The 14,528-nt window shown below is 33.4% G+C and overlaps 1 protein-coding gene across 1 annotated transcript; it reads right to left on the bottom strand.

Annotated features, from left to right (window-relative positions):
- Positions 1–702: 702 nt before the first annotated feature.
- On the bottom strand, positions 703–12,765 carry LOC107894141 (L-arabinokinase). Its single transcript, XM_016819359.2, has 29 exons — positions 12,326–12,765; positions 12,136–12,243; positions 11,922–11,990; positions 11,611–11,694; positions 11,376–11,452; positions 11,137–11,203; positions 10,524–10,581; positions 10,371–10,438; positions 10,209–10,271; positions 9,508–9,561; positions 9,305–9,407; positions 9,113–9,222; positions 8,860–8,979; positions 7,962–8,018; positions 7,123–7,295; positions 6,871–7,039; positions 6,464–6,547; positions 6,125–6,250; positions 5,773–5,903; positions 5,615–5,696; positions 5,030–5,117; positions 4,458–4,501; positions 4,275–4,370; positions 4,110–4,186; positions 2,822–3,022; positions 2,479–2,644; positions 1,869–1,940; positions 1,075–1,278; positions 703–968 (listed from the first exon to the last, which is right to left on the bottom strand). The coding sequence occupies exons 1-29, from the start codon at positions 12,428–12,430 to the stop codon at positions 849–851; spliced, it is 2,976 nt and encodes a 991-aa protein (XP_016674848.1). The 5' UTR covers positions 12,431–12,765; the 3' UTR covers positions 703–848.
- Positions 12,766–14,528: the final 1,763 nt, after the last annotated feature.

Here is a 14,528-nt window from a genome sequence, read left to right as displayed (position 1 = left end):
TATTTCTACTTGTGCTGAATCATTATCTAATCTATTTTCTGTTCTTATTGTGTTTTCAGCCTTTTTCTATCTTAAGGAACCAGCCCAAAAATCCCCAATTTCTAGGGTTTTTCCATGCTCTTTTTGGGTGAAATTAGATTGTCGAAATTTGGGAAAACTATCTTGGTGTTCAATTGGACAGAATCACAATCTCCTTAAGGGTTTCAAGAACCCTAACACTTATTTCTATTCTCAATTTGATTCTTTGCTGATTTGGGGATTTTATTTCAGATCTGAAAATTCAAAAATCTAATCTTTTAATTTTCTGTTTCGTTTCAGATCTAATTGTTTAGGGTTTTCGTAGGAGTTTCTCGTGACTTGGCAACTCGATCTTGGTCCGCGCGCAACCCCGTATCAGAAACTTTCTTCCTGATTGCATCAGATTTCGAGATTTCGAGTCACTAGAGCGATTCCAATTTCAAGTCGAGTTATGATATATTTTATAATAATTCTATAAGATAAAAGTATTTTCCATCTTCCTCAAATTGCCTTAGAAAAGACAGCCGACAGCCGCCCAGGACAACCCTTTTGTTTATTTATAGCAACGATAACCTGGTTTTGAGTTAGTTTATTATACAAATCACAAATTTATTATAAACCAATTCGAATCGTTTTATAACACCGAGGGAAACAATTTCACAACTGCTCATGCAATGGATAAAATAAACGAAGAGAATAAATTCAATTGATGGTAATTAACTTTAAATAAATATCCAGAGATTGTTGCTTAATTTATTTTTAAGATACATCTAACCAAATAGCTGAGTCTATTTGAAAATAAATAAATGGAAGCGTTGGAAGGCAGCAGTTTAAGATTTGGGAGCGATGCTACGTCGAATTTTTAAATATCCAAACTTGCCAACACCAGGGGATGAACCTTCAAAAATGAAGGGCAAATATCCTGTTGCTTTTTTGTACCTTTGCTGAATCTGGAAATATAGTAATCGGATTTGTTAGATACCTTCCTTTTAACACTAATAATTAATATACCATATATGAACGTCTAGCTAGCTATATGTTTTCACTTCAACTCACCTCTAGAATGTGTTGGCTGCTTCGGAGACAATTTCTTCCAACTACGCAAACTGTTCCACCAGAGCCGCCACCAGTAATTTTAGCTCCATATAGAGTTCCATCATCAACTCTAGAGGCTTTACCATGCTGCATCTCCTGCACCAACTGTACCAGTCTATCTGTCCCATCGGAACCAAGACCACATGCACTATAGCTGTAGTGGCACTGCAAAAGTGGTTTGCAACTACATTTCATCTCTTCTTTCTTTTCACAGAAACATCATTACTGCATTGTTTCATTTAGTCTATAGTGCTACCATTATCATAAAACCAAAATAAAGAAAAACATCACCAAATGTGTTTACCAAAGATGAATACTCTAAATCAGGATATATTTTGATAGGACTACTATCTCTTGATATTATATAGGTTATCTATGGTTCAGCTTGTTTTCTTGAGAGAGTTGTGTTTGATAAATTTGTACTCTTGATATTAGTTATTCATAGAGTTGAAGCACTAGTCTCTCAAAAACTAATATGAATTCAACTGCAATTAAAACATATTGTATCCATTAAACAAATAATATTTTCTCTTTTGTTTCCTTTTCATTAAAAAGACAATCTAACAGACCCCAACATTTGGCCCATTGGCCAAGGTTGTTCACCCAATACCTACGTCATGGGATTGAATTGCCTGCTAGTGATGTGTGTGACATTGATTTGATCCTACCAATGGAGCTTGAATTGTACCCAGAAGAAAATCTAACTAACCTATCAATTACATAGACAAACCTATTAAAAGAACTTTAGCATATACCTGATACAACAGCTCTCCAAGTGCCGTAAGTTGCTCATTTGAACTCGCAGATGTCAGCAGTGCCTTAAATGCCTACACATAAATTCACAAAAATAAATAGAAAAAATGTTACCAAGGAAATTCAGCAAATAATTACCAAGGGAAACATACATGTCTACATGTGTCTTGTAATTTGGAGGCCCAAGAATAAGAACATTAATGGATAAAAATTAACTATTGATAATCAACAACTAGATTTAAAGCTCAGCCACCTTCGAGTACTCCAGGATTGATTTTCAGTAAAAGCAGAATATGCATGTAAAGAGTGGAGGAGGAAATAGAAAGGTTTGAAGAATACTTACAACAGAAAATTTAAACAGAACCCTGAAGATGTTGTAATATTAACAAAATGGAAATACGACAATATCAACTTAAGCAAGAGTAAGACCAATGCATCAAAAATATTCATAGTGAAGTACACATATTTTACAGTTGGAAGAAAATAAACATGACTAAGAGTGATTAGAAAATTTTATCTTGCAAAGACACAGTAATTCAACCAATATAAATCAAAATTCAAATGGAAAGCAAATCGATTGTAATCCAATAAGCCGCCAAATCAAAAACCTACCTTGACCCTAAAATTTTCATATACAGGATGCTTAGCGGCAGCTGTTACACTATATGTTCGTTTCTTATCGATTACTGTAACTGTATCACCATGATCAACATATTTCTCCAAAAACACCTCACCAAGCATTGATTGAGGAAGTAGATTGGCATAAAGAGCTTCGTATCTGTAGCACAAGACCAAATGAAAAGGAAGAACTTACCAGTAAAAGAAACACAGATCTTCAGAGATCATACTAACAGTTACAGTAATCAAAAAAAAAAAGGCTGTCAACTCTTGAGTTAATTAGGCTAAGTAAAATCTAGAAAAGATGAAAGGAGAAAGCCTCATAAAAGACAGTTACCTGTGAGGTGACAAGTTGCATAAATAATCTAATGAAGCTTCGGCTTCAAGTAATTCTAGTCCATCATTGTCCACTTCATCAGGGGATGCCCCATTAGCAGTAGACATTGATTGAGACAACCTAGTTGATGCTGTAGCTTTTATAATCTTTCGACCCATAAAGGCTCCTATTCGAACAGATCCATAGTCTGCACCTCCAACACTGCATATTTGAAAAAACAAAAAAAAAAAGATATTAAGGAATGGGAATTTCTGTAACAAGGGAAAGGTCAATCCAAATAACGGAAGGTACTGGCAACTATAAATGCATTTGAGTAAGCAATGCTTCAAAGATCATGGATGACCATAAGGTATTCAATTTAAGCACATTTTAGAGATATATATGGAAGGTAACAGACTTTACATTATATTTCTTTTAGGGATAATATAATTTTTGACCCCTGAACTTGGCAACTAGGTCCACTTTAGTACTTGTAATTTTTTTTTGTTCACTTTGGTACCTAAACTTGGCAACTAGATCCATTTTTCTTCCTAAACTTAGATCCCGTCAAGATTTGATGCTGTGACAAGTGTTCTTAGAATAAGACTAGACTGGTCGGTCAGACCAATTGGACCAAGAACCAACCAGTATACTGATCTGAAAAAAGGGGTTGAACCAATTGAATAAAAAACTACTTGAAACCAATAAAAAATCGAAATTGGGATGAAAACCAATAGATTTTTTTTCAGAAATTGGGACAAACCAATAGTTGAACTAGTTTAATAATTTTTTTTTTATTTTTATGAATTTTTAATTAATTATTTAATTATTATTTGTCTAGCAGTTGAACCGATCAAACTGATTGATTCGAGAACTAGTGGTCTGACCAGTTCAACCATCGGTTTAGTTATTTGAACACTATATGTGACACACTCAGATTGTGTGTCATCACCTGAAAATTTATATAATTTTTTTTAATTTTCAAGTGATGAAGTGGTATAATCTCAAAATGTAATGTCATTAAACTTTTATATTTTTCAAAGAATAAAATGAATCTAGTTGCCAAGTTCAGGTACCAAAATAGATAAAAAAAAAGTATAGGTGCTAAAGTGGACCACTTGCCAAGTTCATGGACCAAAAATTATATTATCCCTTTATTTTAATATAGTCATTTCTGATTTTACAATAAAAAACTAATGAATGCAAGGAAGTTCAACTTAGCATAACTATCCCAGAAAACAAGCGTGCAACGTAAACAATGTTCATTGCTAGTACAGGCTAACCAGAATGATGATGATGGACCTAGTACCTGTGTCGTATTCCTGAATCGATTCCCCAAAATCGGATATGACTTGGAATTGTTACAAGACCAATTATCTCAGCAGGCTGCATAAGACAACCATTGATTTTGAATGTCACTTAAGCAAAAACACAACTTCAGCAACTATTATTCTGCAGAGGTAATGTCGCTTACCTGACAAACCATTGCAAGTAGTTTATTTGCCTCACCACATGCTGAAGTCATTTGGTCCATAACACCACATGGGGCTCCTACAATGTGATTCTCCACCTAATAAACAACCCAAAAAAATAAGCAAATCAACTAAATGCTTGAAACACGTCTGTCGAATGTAAGATGAAAATATTTATGTCATACCTTTTGGCAGAGTAAGGCAAGCTCTCTTGGACTAATGCTCAATCCTGCAAAGCAAGTATAAGATGGTCTAAATAAGTTACCGCTCAAAAGAAAGACCAACTTTATCTGTCTACGAAAGGCCTAACCCTTGGAAAGCTGCATTGTATATGATCTAAACACGACAAAGATGATCATGCTTAGAAGTTCAACAGGAAAGCATCAAATGTTCAAAATACTTCACAAATTCAACTGAAAGCATGATCCTCTCCTGGTGCATCAAAATGAAATCAAATGACCCAATTCAACAATCAGGCATTATGAGGCATTTCTACACCAAAATCTACTAATTAGTAGCCTTCTTCTCTTCAAAGATAATGCCTCCCAAATTATGTCTTCCAGCATATGGTGGCATTCATAAATGATTAATCTATTTATCTCTATGTAGATTTAATCATGTCTAAAATACAAATTATCCATAAGAAATTACTGTTCTTTGAGTAAAATGAGAACAACCTTTGTCATGTATAGAAAAAAGAGGAAATGTAATAAATATCAAAGTAGTTTCATGTTGAAAATGAGAATTTTAGAAATACCATGAGCAGCTGCTATAGCTGACATGCTAGCAACTTCCACGGCGGCAGAAGACGACACTCCTTTACCCTCTGGGACTGCAGAAGAAACCTGTATGTAGCTGAAAAGTAATTATCTAGATACTAGCAGCAGCATATGTGACTACAACAGAGAAAAGTCAGAACTTATCAGATCAAGTGACTCGTAATATCAATTTCATACAAACACAGAACCAATTCACACTTCATGAATAAACATACAAACTTTAGTAGCAAAGTGCCTATGTAAACCATTATGATATATGATTAAACATGACATATAAGCAGCCCCATCAATAGTCGAATCAAAATCAGACCTACTATTAAGCTCAGTTCCCAGCCCATTATACAAGCAAAAAGCTTACCCCCATGCAGTTCTTTTCCATTGAACTCAAAGTGCAGTTTTATAAATCTCAAGTAAATTAAATTAAATGCTATAACTAAGAAGCCCTGTCAAATATAAATAGAAAATGGAGAATAAAAGAAAGAAAAGGTGCAAATGGAAGCATAAGAAACGGAGGGTAGATACTATTCAACAACAGCATAAACAACAAAGAAATACCCTCTTACCAGCATGCTAATACTATCTTCAAAGCGTACATCTAATTCTTTCATCAAAACCAAAATTGTCCCAGCAACATATGCCGCCCACCTGATATATGATAAACATAATTAGCATCTAGCATATAGAGTAACAGAGGAAAAATCATGCATGGACAAGGACCCACTTTTGGGATGGATCTTGGGCAAAGTATTTGTTTGCCTTTTCATATGAAATTGGTTGCTCTCCTTCCATAAAGTCAGATAAATCCATGTCAAAAGTTGGGCCACGGTTGCTCAACTCTGAACCATATGATACCTGTCACAACAGTAGGAGCTTAGAATGTATTTCAGAATATGCAACAAAGTGGGTCATTTCTAACTAAAAATGCATGTATATTACTTTTCTAATAAGAGATTTGTTTGATTAGGATTTAAGAAGAACATGAAGAATTACAGCACACATATTTGCTATCAATTTTGAAGGGAAAAAAAATTACGCAATCAACATTAGTAAGAACCAAATTAATGATATAATACAATTTGCAAAACAGGCATTGGTCCTTGTCCTTTAGCATTCTGCCGTGCAAGTGCATGTTTCCAGAGCCTGTGTTTACTTGGATGATTCCGTTGCACGGCTACATGGCAGGCTTCCCTTATAGGCATCTGTTAGAGTAGGCATGATTGGTTAAGAGGAGAAAGATTAGAATTAATTTCATTGAGATACATTGATAAATCAAACTGAAAGTAATAAATTTTTTAATTTATTATGAGATTTGACTTGAAGAGAAGGAAAATGGGAAGAAAGAAAAGGAAAGAAACCAACTGAAATTCTACAGAACTATTCAGATAACAGAGCAACAGAAAGAAAAACCTAACCTGCAATACTAGGCTGCCTGAGTAATCAGCAATGCCTCCCATGACATCCAACCTTCCAGGTGCCCTTGTCACAAAGATGTCCTCCTGTACAAAAAATTAACCCAAAGCAATCAACTTATAAACAGGACTGAAGCCAGAAGCAGGACCCAGTTTCAAAATATCAGGATAGAAAAAAGGTTAATAAGCCTAATATATATTTATCAGCAGGCTTTTCACACTGAATGATTCAAAGTAAGAAGAGTGTTAACTGGTGTTATCCCACCTCTAGAACTCTTAGGTTTCCCTGTGGTCCTATATTCGAGTTGTGCCAATTTACGTATGGTCGATTGGTTTTTAGATTGGATCCTTGCTGTTAATAGATTCTTTTGAATCGCAAAAAAGAACAAATTTTGTTAGAATTAGCATACCTCCCAATTAAAAAGCCCAGCAGCAGCCTTACGCTCACGCATCTGACGCTTCTCATTATTCTTTTCTGAATCAGAAACATTATTAAGTTCTACCAAAGAATTTAGGAAACTCCTTGTATCTGAAAGACCTTGAAGATCCCCATGAAGAATTTCAAAGTCGTCAGTGCAACTAGAATAGAAATGGAAATGTGTCAAAAACCGACATAATTGAATCCATCACTATCATCATTGATTAAGATAAATAAAACTCACAATTCTGTAATCGCGTTGCTCTCACTCATTTCAGAAGTTGGTGATCCGGTACCTAGACCAAGTTCGTTTTCAGCATTTGTGTACCATTCAGGGATACTGACATCTCTGCCTGGGACCCTTTGCAGTTGATACCCAAGAACTATAGCATCACGTAACCTTCTAACACCACTCAACTATATAAGGAAATATATGAATCAGATAGCAACCGAAGGGACTAAAAGTTGCTTGAATTAATTTTAAATTATTGGTGTAGATGACTTTGCTGAGCAGCAATTTAAAACCTGTAAGAACTTATCCATCAGTGCATTTATCTATCTGCATTTCGTATTAAAATCACTAACCTATACCGTAACATGCAAATTTTCCATTAAAGACAACCTCATTCTAGAAGGACCGCTTATTGTCAAGATGATTTGATTTCTGCCTACTTTCTTAGCATTATATGCATAAGGGGCCACTTAAATCACCATAAAAGAAAAACCCTTCTGACATGCATGCATGATCTTGTAGTTGTCTCCTTTAAAACAATATGATGAAGAAAAACAACTCAACGGTAGGTAACAATTCCGAGTATTTGACAATCCCTCCAATCCAAAATATAAACATAAGAAAATCTTTCAACGAGTGCATCAAGCCAATACACCTCCTGATAGAACAAAAAAATTCTGTGATAGCACTACACAAACCATTGTTATAGACACTTATAGAAGAGAAGAACTTTGCTCCTTCCATGGTTAGGAATTTATGTAATACATCTCCAAGACATATAGGCAGGAAGTTTCTGTTTCGGGCTACAACAAGATTCAGAGTTCAAGCAACACCATGAAAAAATCAGTTACCTTGTCTGAAGCATAATTCTTGCCAATAGCGGTCTCTTGCAAGATGTGAGCTGCCACCTAGATGTTTATCATGATATCAGCATGTTATCAATAAAAACTAATACATGTTGAGACTCTTAGAACATAAAACTGACAAGAAATGACATCAGATATTTATACAAACTAGACTCTTCATTGAGCACTACTAGAAATACCTCCAACCCACCTTTTAACAACCAACACAATTAAAATATTGAATAATGAATAAGAACTTCATATTTCCAAAAATACAATATATTTATAATTACGACAATTGGCATGTTTTTTTAAAAAAAGTGCAATGATGTCAAGGGTAAAAGGCTCACTCTAGGAACTAGAAGCCTTATAATGCCCAAGGGACAAGAAGTTAAGTGCAATACGTATATGTGCATATTTTTGTATGTGTCTGTAGATATGTACATATATGTGTGTATAAATATAATTATGACAATAAACCGTAAATATTGGTTCAGTTTATCTACAAAACATGAAAAACTTTTGTTTAACTTTGTTGGTCAATTTGACAAAAAGGGTGCGCCTACGTGTTCCAGGCATATGCCTTATCAAATGGGCCTGGCCTGAAGACGTTTGAGGCGCATGCCTTGACAACACCATGCTCGCCCATGATTGTTAAGGTACACATTCAAATTCTGGTGAAGCTTAATTTGGTTAAAATTTCACATCGCCATCTGATATGTCGACGTGAGTAGCACCCATCAATAATTGTCGTAACTAAAGAAGCATATATATATATGTATGTATATACATTTATATACATATGCACTGATCTTCTTGGTTGTAATAGCATAACACAAACCATTGAGATCCATACACAAAAAGTTTAAAAAATTAATAGAAACCAAGAAATGTTAAAATATACCTCACCACCATTAATTCCTCCCTCATAACATGGTTTCAAACTGATTGCACGTTCAAGATAGGGTTTCCAATGGCCAGTGAGTAAATCCCTTCTAATCATCTCAACACCACTTTGATAAAACTGTAAAGAAAATAATGACATCTTAACCAATCCTTGATTATTTAGTCCATACATTCAAATTTCTTAATAATAAATTAGGATATGAAAGAGAAGAGATGATTGAAACAAATAAAATAGATGAAAGGAAGGGAACCTCAAGCATATTTCTTAAGAAGGGTTCTTCATTGAAATAATCTCTTCGAACAAAGACAAAAGGTAATTTATATGCCAAGGCTTCACTAACAGTGCCATACCCGATTTTTCCTGAAACAGTGGATATACTATTGAATATTACTTCTCTCACTCATCTAATGCAGTTTTGCATGTTGAAAAATCTCAAACTAACCAAGCATACAGTCAGATGCCGCTATAAGGTCAGGTGTATATGCATCTTTTGGAAGCTTCAAAAAATTAGGTGGAAGCTCCTGGGTATCAGAGGCACCGCAAACCTGTATAATAAAACAATATTCAAGATTGGCACATAATGCCAGACAGTAAGATTATGCTAGAGCAACCTCTAAGGAAAATTGGATGTGCTATAAAAGATACCAGGCACAGCCAACCAGAAGGTAAGTAATCTTCCTTCAACTTCCACCCTGCAGGCTGTAAATAAGCAAACTAAGTGATTAAGTGCACTTTAAAATGGATAAATATCTTAAAAGTCTAGGTACAATTGTGGAATTGTCTAACAGATTGACATAATAGTGCAAGTCCAACAACAATGTGGATATATATCTGGTAAATATTTTGTCAAATAAAACAAAAAGGAATGTGAAACTTCAGTGAAATAGCCACCTGTCAATACATCACATTCACGATCACAAGCAATACATTAAAACATTTCACTTTTTACTCTAGTTTTAAGTTTTAACATGATAATGCAATCTCCGTTAACTGATGGTTAGGTTATTAGATGAACTCTCAAATTAGTATACTTGGCCAGCAAATAGCAAGTTAATATGTTCAGCTGTTAAACTATTTGCACAAATTATCAGTATCTGAACAGCCACCAACTACTTCAACAGTATATTTGGAAATAATCATTCACAAACAATACTCCATGTATATGGGATCTCACCAGCAAAGTTGCAACAAAATAATGATGAACAAATACCATAAGAATAAAAAGGAATGTAGTCCCAGTCCCAAGAGAAAAGGGAAAGCCCGTAGACATTTAAAACATACGATCCAAATAAAACTTAGAAAAATCCATATGATCAAGGCAATCTTGAATGGTTTAGCTAATTTACCTGTCCACCAAAGTTGAGAATAACTAGCTTTACATCCTCACCAATTCTGAGTTCCTTTCTCACCTAGAGCCAACAGGATGAGGGAAACAGCAATATATTGAAAACATTGATCAAGAAGTAAATTAAATATTGTAAAAGATACAGATACTGCCATGTTCTAACCTCCTTGCGAGATTTATGCAATCTCCTTACAACTAGAGGTACATCAATAACATCACGGAAAGCAGGCACTGTGAAAACAAATGACATTCAGATTAGACTTTAACAAATTTATAATCAATAATGAAAACATAGGAATGACATCTCTATACATACTTGGACAGTATCCTGGGAGACGGATGAGAAACTCACAATGTGAATAATCCTCTGCTATCTGTATCAGAGATTAAAGAGACTAACAAAATTACAAACATTGGAATAACTGATACAGAAACTTACACTTGAATGTGTTGCCTGGAAATAATCGCTTAATACTATTAGTGAGCCACAGAGTTTTCAAGATGTTATTGAACTCAAAGCCAACAACTGTACGCAAATATAGGACTCAAACAACATTTGGCATGCTTAAGCATGTGATATAGATTTTTTTTTAAACAATCTCATTGTAGGTTTTGACCATATCTGCTCTTTTTGACACAATGCCTAGAACTACACATAGCCCCGCCCCAACTCATAAATAGGAGGATAATGCGCTTCAGAGCACTCAAACCCACATCCTCTTCCATTAGCAACAATGCCCAAGCCAATCGAGCTAAGACTCAATCGGCATTTGATATAGATTTCTCTACTAACAACCTTCACCAGGTATTAATCACTTAATAGGCATAAATTTGTGAAGAACTAAACCCTAAAAGTTCATTAGAAAAATGCCTACTAAGCAGCTAAGTACATCCATAGAATACATGAATCAATGGATTATAAATATTACCTGCCAAACTATTGAACGATGATGATATCCAGCAGCCATCACATACTCAGCATAAATGAAGTCCCAGCTGCAATCATAGATGGATATAGATCAAATAATTACAAATAAACTTTTGGCTTCTGGCAATTTCACAGGGTTCATAAAGGTACTGAAAACAGTATGGTATGAAGGGTTTGAGAACAGATTAAATTCTTATAAAGGTGCACTTCTTCCTTGAAACAGTCATGATAATAAATTACCTGAAGTTGGTAACACAGACTGAGCGAATTCCAGCTTCAGCAGCGGCTCGGCATGCAACTGGAACAACATCTGAAACCTGTTTTCATTCACAGCAAACTTCGTTTTAATTTGGAAGACATGTTAAATATGATACAATTCTATGCCTCTTTTCCTTTTATTTTTATTAAAAGGTTAAATCAAAGACTCAGTGTCCCAATTTGATTCAAACACTTGAAGGAAAACCAGAATACAAACCACTAAGTCAGCTTTGATGGAGTAGAGCCACTCTACTTCTGTTGCCAAAATAGAATCCCGAGGTCGGACAGCTGTTTCAGAATACTAATATATATAGAAATTAGAAAATATCCAACTAAAAAAGTACAAACAAGGGGGAGGAGGGGAAGGCAATAATAGCACGTAAATTTAAGTAGGTAGATACGGTAGAAACTTTTCAGATAATATGGAACTGAACTCAAGCTATAATATGGTTATGTTGGGAATATGACAACGTTGTAAAAATAAAATAAAACAATTAGAATTTATAACTACAAAAGGCTTTGAAATACCTTCTGCAGGGAGGCAAGACGATCCACGGTCAATGCATCTGCCTGAACTGCTCCACAGTCTAAAACTAGCTGATAATGTCATAAAGAGAAATATGGTTTTAGTAAAACAGATTCGACCATAATTTTGCAGCACAGATAAAGACAACTGTTGAATTTCTTTAATCCCTAACATATTCACCACTATTATGTTTAATTAAATGAAAAAGGAGAGAACCTTGCGAAGGAAGAGGCGAGGGGACTGAATTTCAGAAGTGTAAACGAAGTCAGGTGCACCGGTAACAACGTGCACATCATGCCCCGCTGCAATCAGATTTCGAACAACCTATTACAATCAATGGGCAGAAATGATTATCGGATCTAAAGGTTTCGAGGGATTAGAAAGAATTAAGGACAAAAAGAAAAACCTCTACTACACGAGTGGCGTGGCCGAAGCCATGACCGGTGACATAATAGGCAAAGATGAGGTGATTGACGGATGCAGATTCTCCTCCATTCTCTTCGATCCTCATATCAACCACCACTTTTTTTTTTTTTCGAATCACTTCCTTTGTTTTTTTATCAAAATTTCGAGGGAAGTTTGTTTCAATTGAATACGGAGAGGGGTGCCTAATACAAATATAATGACCAATTATTAATAATAGTAATAAATAAAAAGAATTTTTCTTTCCTTAATTAGTTAGATCAAATTTCTCAACTCCCAAGGGAAGTTTGTTTCAATTTAATAGTGAGAGTGATGCACACAAACATGTGAGACGGCTACACAGAGACAGAGTTGAGACGCAAACAAGTTCAGAGACAAATAGACTACCGGATAAAGATGATGTCAATTATTAATAATAGTAATAAGAAAAGGGATAAAGATGATGTCAATTATTAATAATAGTAATAAGATAAGGTATAACTTTAAGTTTAATCCCTAAATTTGACAACTTTTTTAATTGTTTTTGAATTTTTTTCACTCTATATTAGTTCAGGAATAACTATTCTCAAATAATTTTTTAAAGATCAAAATGTATTTTTACCATAATATTAAACTGTGATTTCATAAAATTTTAAAGTTATCATGTTGCGGAGGCAAGGTTCGTGTGTGCCTTTTTTTGCCTTCTATTCTTTTTTTAAGAATGTGCTACACTATAATCTAAACATTTTATAAAAACATAATAATATTTTAGATGATGATGTATCATAATATTAGAATGTCATGTCACCATATGTATCAAAATTAAAAAATATATATCAAATTCCATATAAATAAATATTTGAAATTAAATTAAAAAATTATCAAATTGAAAGGTCCAAATGTTACTTTACCCCATAAATAAAATATAAAAGATGACGAGAAAAAGACTTAAACGTTTTTTTCTTTTATTTTTTGATGGAAAGACTAAAAGTTTATTTATATTGTTACAAATTATTGCTACTGTACTAGTAGCTTTTTGTTTTTGATATTATTATTATATTAATATTTTTTTGAGCTTTTAATAATTTTGTATGAATATTGATTATATTATGAATATTGATTATATTTTTTATTCTAAAACGTTTAATATGAAAATTGATTTGTTAATTTGTAAAAGACCTGGCCATGATGACCTTCGATTTCTTTCTCATACGTTAATGCTTTTTATCCAAATTCGAACATTCAACCAATTAACGGAAGTTTTTTTTATAAATGAACCAGTGACCTGTATAGAATTGGGCTGCAATGCTATTCTTTTACAATAGTACGTTTAATATATATATATAATATTATAGCAGCCACTTTTTCTTTTTTTGAAAAGAAATATCATAGTAGCCACTTTGACTTTATTTTATTAAAACATTTTTACTCAAATTTTAATTATAGAATTTGTTTTCATGAATTTAATACCAAATAATTTATTTGATTGAGTCATTGATATACTAAGGGACTTAATACTGTTATAAATTTTGCATCTTTCCAATTTTTTATACAAAAATCAAAAAAATATTAAGTTGAAATTATTGAATTTAAATTTTCGACAATCTCTCTTCGCCTCTTTTTTATTAAAAATAAAATTTTAAAGTTTTCGTAGTCTTATAAATCTTAATTTGTCAAATTCTAAAATTTTCATAAAATTAAAATAGAGTATTTATAAACGAAATAATGTCTGCACCGTTTGATCTGTATCTGTTTTGTTTCTTTTTATCTTTCCCCTTTTTCTTTTTTCTTTTTTTTTTTTGGGGGGGATAAAAATCTGTTTTGTTTCTTTGTTTTCCCAACTTGGAGACATTTATTGCATTAGCGGATAAATGTCAAATAACTACATATCTGGCACGCAACCCAACTTATCCAAACAACATTTTTTCTTTTATTTTTGGATTAATTTCATCAAACATGTTCAGATTTCAAATTGATCTCTAAATTTTAAAACACTTTAATTAAATTGTTGATGTGGCTCAATCTAAAAAAAATACAGTTTAGATTTTAAATTGATCTTTAAACTTTAAAATGCTTTAATGAAATTAATGGCATGGCTTAATAAAAAAAATTAAGAACAAGACAAAAATGAAAAGCATAATTACGATAATAAGGGTGAGAAAGTGCCACAAAAATGGACATAGTTTAACTGATCCATAATTACGATA

The sequence above is a fragment of the Gossypium hirsutum genome, chromosome D06, assembly GCF_007990345.1.
Source record: "Gossypium hirsutum isolate 1008001.06 chromosome D06, Gossypium_hirsutum_v2.1, whole genome shotgun sequence".
Classification (NCBI taxonomy): Eukaryota; Viridiplantae; Streptophyta; class Magnoliopsida; order Malvales; family Malvaceae; genus Gossypium; species Gossypium hirsutum.
This window is presented reverse-complemented; position numbering and strand designations above follow the sequence as displayed.

Excerpts from the sequence above, each read along its gene's own strand:
- LOC107894141 (XM_016819359.2), bottom strand. The coding sequence starts at position 12,430 with ATGAGGATCGAAGAGAATGGAGGAGAATCTGCATCCGTCAATCACCTC. Across the intron at positions 11,204-11,375 it reads GTCTGTGTTACCAACTTCAG|CTGGGACTTCATTTATGCTG; the intron begins GTAATTTATTAT and ends CTATGATTGCAG. Across the intron at positions 10,272-10,370 it reads TGCATAAATCTCGCAAGGAG|GTGAGAAAGGAACTCAGAAT; the intron begins GTTAGAACATGG and ends TGTTGGCTCTAG.